This window comes from Magnolia sinica, chromosome 3, assembly GCF_029962835.1.
Source record: "Magnolia sinica isolate HGM2019 chromosome 3, MsV1, whole genome shotgun sequence".
Classification (NCBI taxonomy): Eukaryota; Viridiplantae; Streptophyta; class Magnoliopsida; order Magnoliales; family Magnoliaceae; genus Magnolia; species Magnolia sinica.
The window spans coordinates 126,778,251-126,780,004 of NC_080575.1; the positions used below are offsets into that span (position 1 = coordinate 126,778,251).

General features: G+C 35.2%; 1 protein-coding gene across 7 annotated transcripts; it reads left to right on the top strand.

Moving 5' to 3' along the window:
- Positions 1-275: 275 nt before the first annotated feature.
- LOC131238762 (replication protein A 70 kDa DNA-binding subunit B-like) lies at positions 276-1,400 on the top strand. Of its 7 annotated transcripts, none has more exons than XR_009168037.1 (3): positions 276-648; positions 879-988; positions 1,120-1,400. XR_009168037.1 is itself a non-coding variant. In XM_058236372.1 (3 exons), the coding sequence occupies exons 1-3, from the start codon at positions 506-508 to the stop codon at positions 1,129-1,131; spliced, it is 288 nt and encodes a 95-aa protein (XP_058092355.1). In that variant the 5' UTR covers positions 276-505; the 3' UTR covers positions 1,132-1,400. The 7 variants fall into 7 exon arrangements, 4 of the variants coding, with proteins under 4 accessions (XP_058092355.1, XP_058092351.1, XP_058092356.1 ...); XM_058236372.1 differs by having other exon boundaries at positions 856-988; XM_058236368.1 differs by having other exon boundaries at positions 856-988; positions 1,124-1,400.
- Positions 1,401-1,754: the final 354 nt, after the last annotated feature.

Below are 1,754 nucleotides of genomic sequence, written 5' to 3' on the forward strand. Positions count from 1 at the left end.
GTTTTCTCATGACACTTCTTTGCAGGTTCATCAACATAATTTTTGCTCAAATTATAGAAACCATACTAATGATAATTTTTGTTTCTTTTTTTGTCCTTTAAATTACAGAAACCATACTAATGATGATTTCCAACTTCATGCATATGCCGCTTTTGGGATTTGAAAGTTTAATAACTGGGAAACTCATTGTGGAGCCCCATAGTGTTCCTTCTCTTCTTTCCAAGTCATCAATATTCTTTTGTTTCCTATGGTAGCCTACCTAGTTTTTGGAATATTGCACTTTTTAGTTAGTTCTTTCATCTTGACAAGGAACATTAGAAGAATGATTTTAATGTAATCTGTAGGTTTGTGGGAGATACGTGTGCATTGACAACTAATATTTTAATGGGGTGGATCTTATGAAAGTTCCACCCAAGGGGCTCTCAGTTTGTTAGCCTGGTTCTTTTTGGATTATGGGAGATATGTGTGCATTGACAACTAATATTTTAATGTATTATGCAGGTTTATGGCTAATGATGGGAAGATGAAGCTGAAGGCAATGCTTCTAACCCATTCCTCTTCAGAAATACATTCTAGAAAACTTCAGAACTTTGGTCTGATTTCTATTCTTGATTATACCTGCAATGCCATTCCAAATCAGCCTGGAAAGTAAGTCCAATTATACCTGCAATGCCATTCCAAATATCTTTTTACAATGTACATGATGCATTTCTCATAAGAATCTAGAGTATTCCATTTTGGATTTTGAACATTCCTCGGCAGAAATTTTCAGCATCTCTACCTTTTGTTAGTTCTATATGCACTACAAGTATTAGTTAAGATGATTGCCGGAGTTTCCTTGTTGAACTACCATAGGTGGTGTTCTTATGTTGTTATAGATTTCACAGGAGATGCATTTTCGCACCTAGCAAGTGAACAAGTTTGCCTCGCTTGGTCTAAAACGAGCTTCCCTCGGGTCAGGAGTGCATCGAGTATATCCAAAAACCAGGTGAGTCAACTAACAACAGTCCCCCATATGTATGTTCAATTATCACAATTTTTTTCACTGTTTTGATAGTTGATTGTTCTTTCAATCTATTCACATGTTTTTGTTCTTATTTTTTATTTGTTGCTTGTTAGTTAGGTACATAAAAGGCCATCATATTGTGGAGCTCTTCATCTGTTTGATGGACTTTCATTGAATTGTCTTTTTATTTTGAAGGCTTCCATTGTAGATTAGTTTTTACTGCTAGGTTTGCAAGTCAGATAAATAATGTTTCAAATTACATCATGGTTGTTTTTACTATCTTTTGATTCTTAAATGAATATGGCTTAAATATATTTTATTTTATTTTATACAGCAGGTTTTTTTTGTTTAAAATCGTTCTGAAATAAGAAAAAATACCGTTCTCAAATATGACCGTTAGCACCAGAACGGTTTAAAACTGTTCCTAAAATTCCGTTTCCAAAAATTGAAACAGTACCCAAAACGGTTCTGAACAGTTCCTGATTTTCTGCGACACCTCTGAAGCATTTAGGAACGGTTTAAAACCGTTGCTAAATGAGATTTGGGTGTAGTATGAATTACACCTTATGATCAGACCTACAGAACTTCTGACGTCAATACAGCAGCTATACAGTTGGTGTGAGGTATACCAGCCAATCCACATCCCATTCTTTGATAGAAGGTCGTTGAACTTTTTCGAAAGAGTGGACAATAGATTGGTCGGTCAAGAAGAATTACAAGCACGCTCGAGCTTTTCGGCTAATGCAAC

Coding starts and splice junctions, on each gene's coding strand:
- LOC131238762 (XM_058236368.1), top strand. CDS start 506: ATGGCTAATGATGGGAAGATGAAGCTGAAGGCAATGCTTCTAACCCAT. Junction 649..855: donor ATTCCAAATCAGCCTGGAAA/GTAAGTCCAATT, acceptor GAACTACCATAG/GTGGTGTTCTTATGTTGTTA. Junction 989..1,123: donor CGAGTATATCCAAAAACCAG/GTGAGTCAACTA, acceptor CTTGTTAGTTAG/GTACATAAAAGGCCATCATA.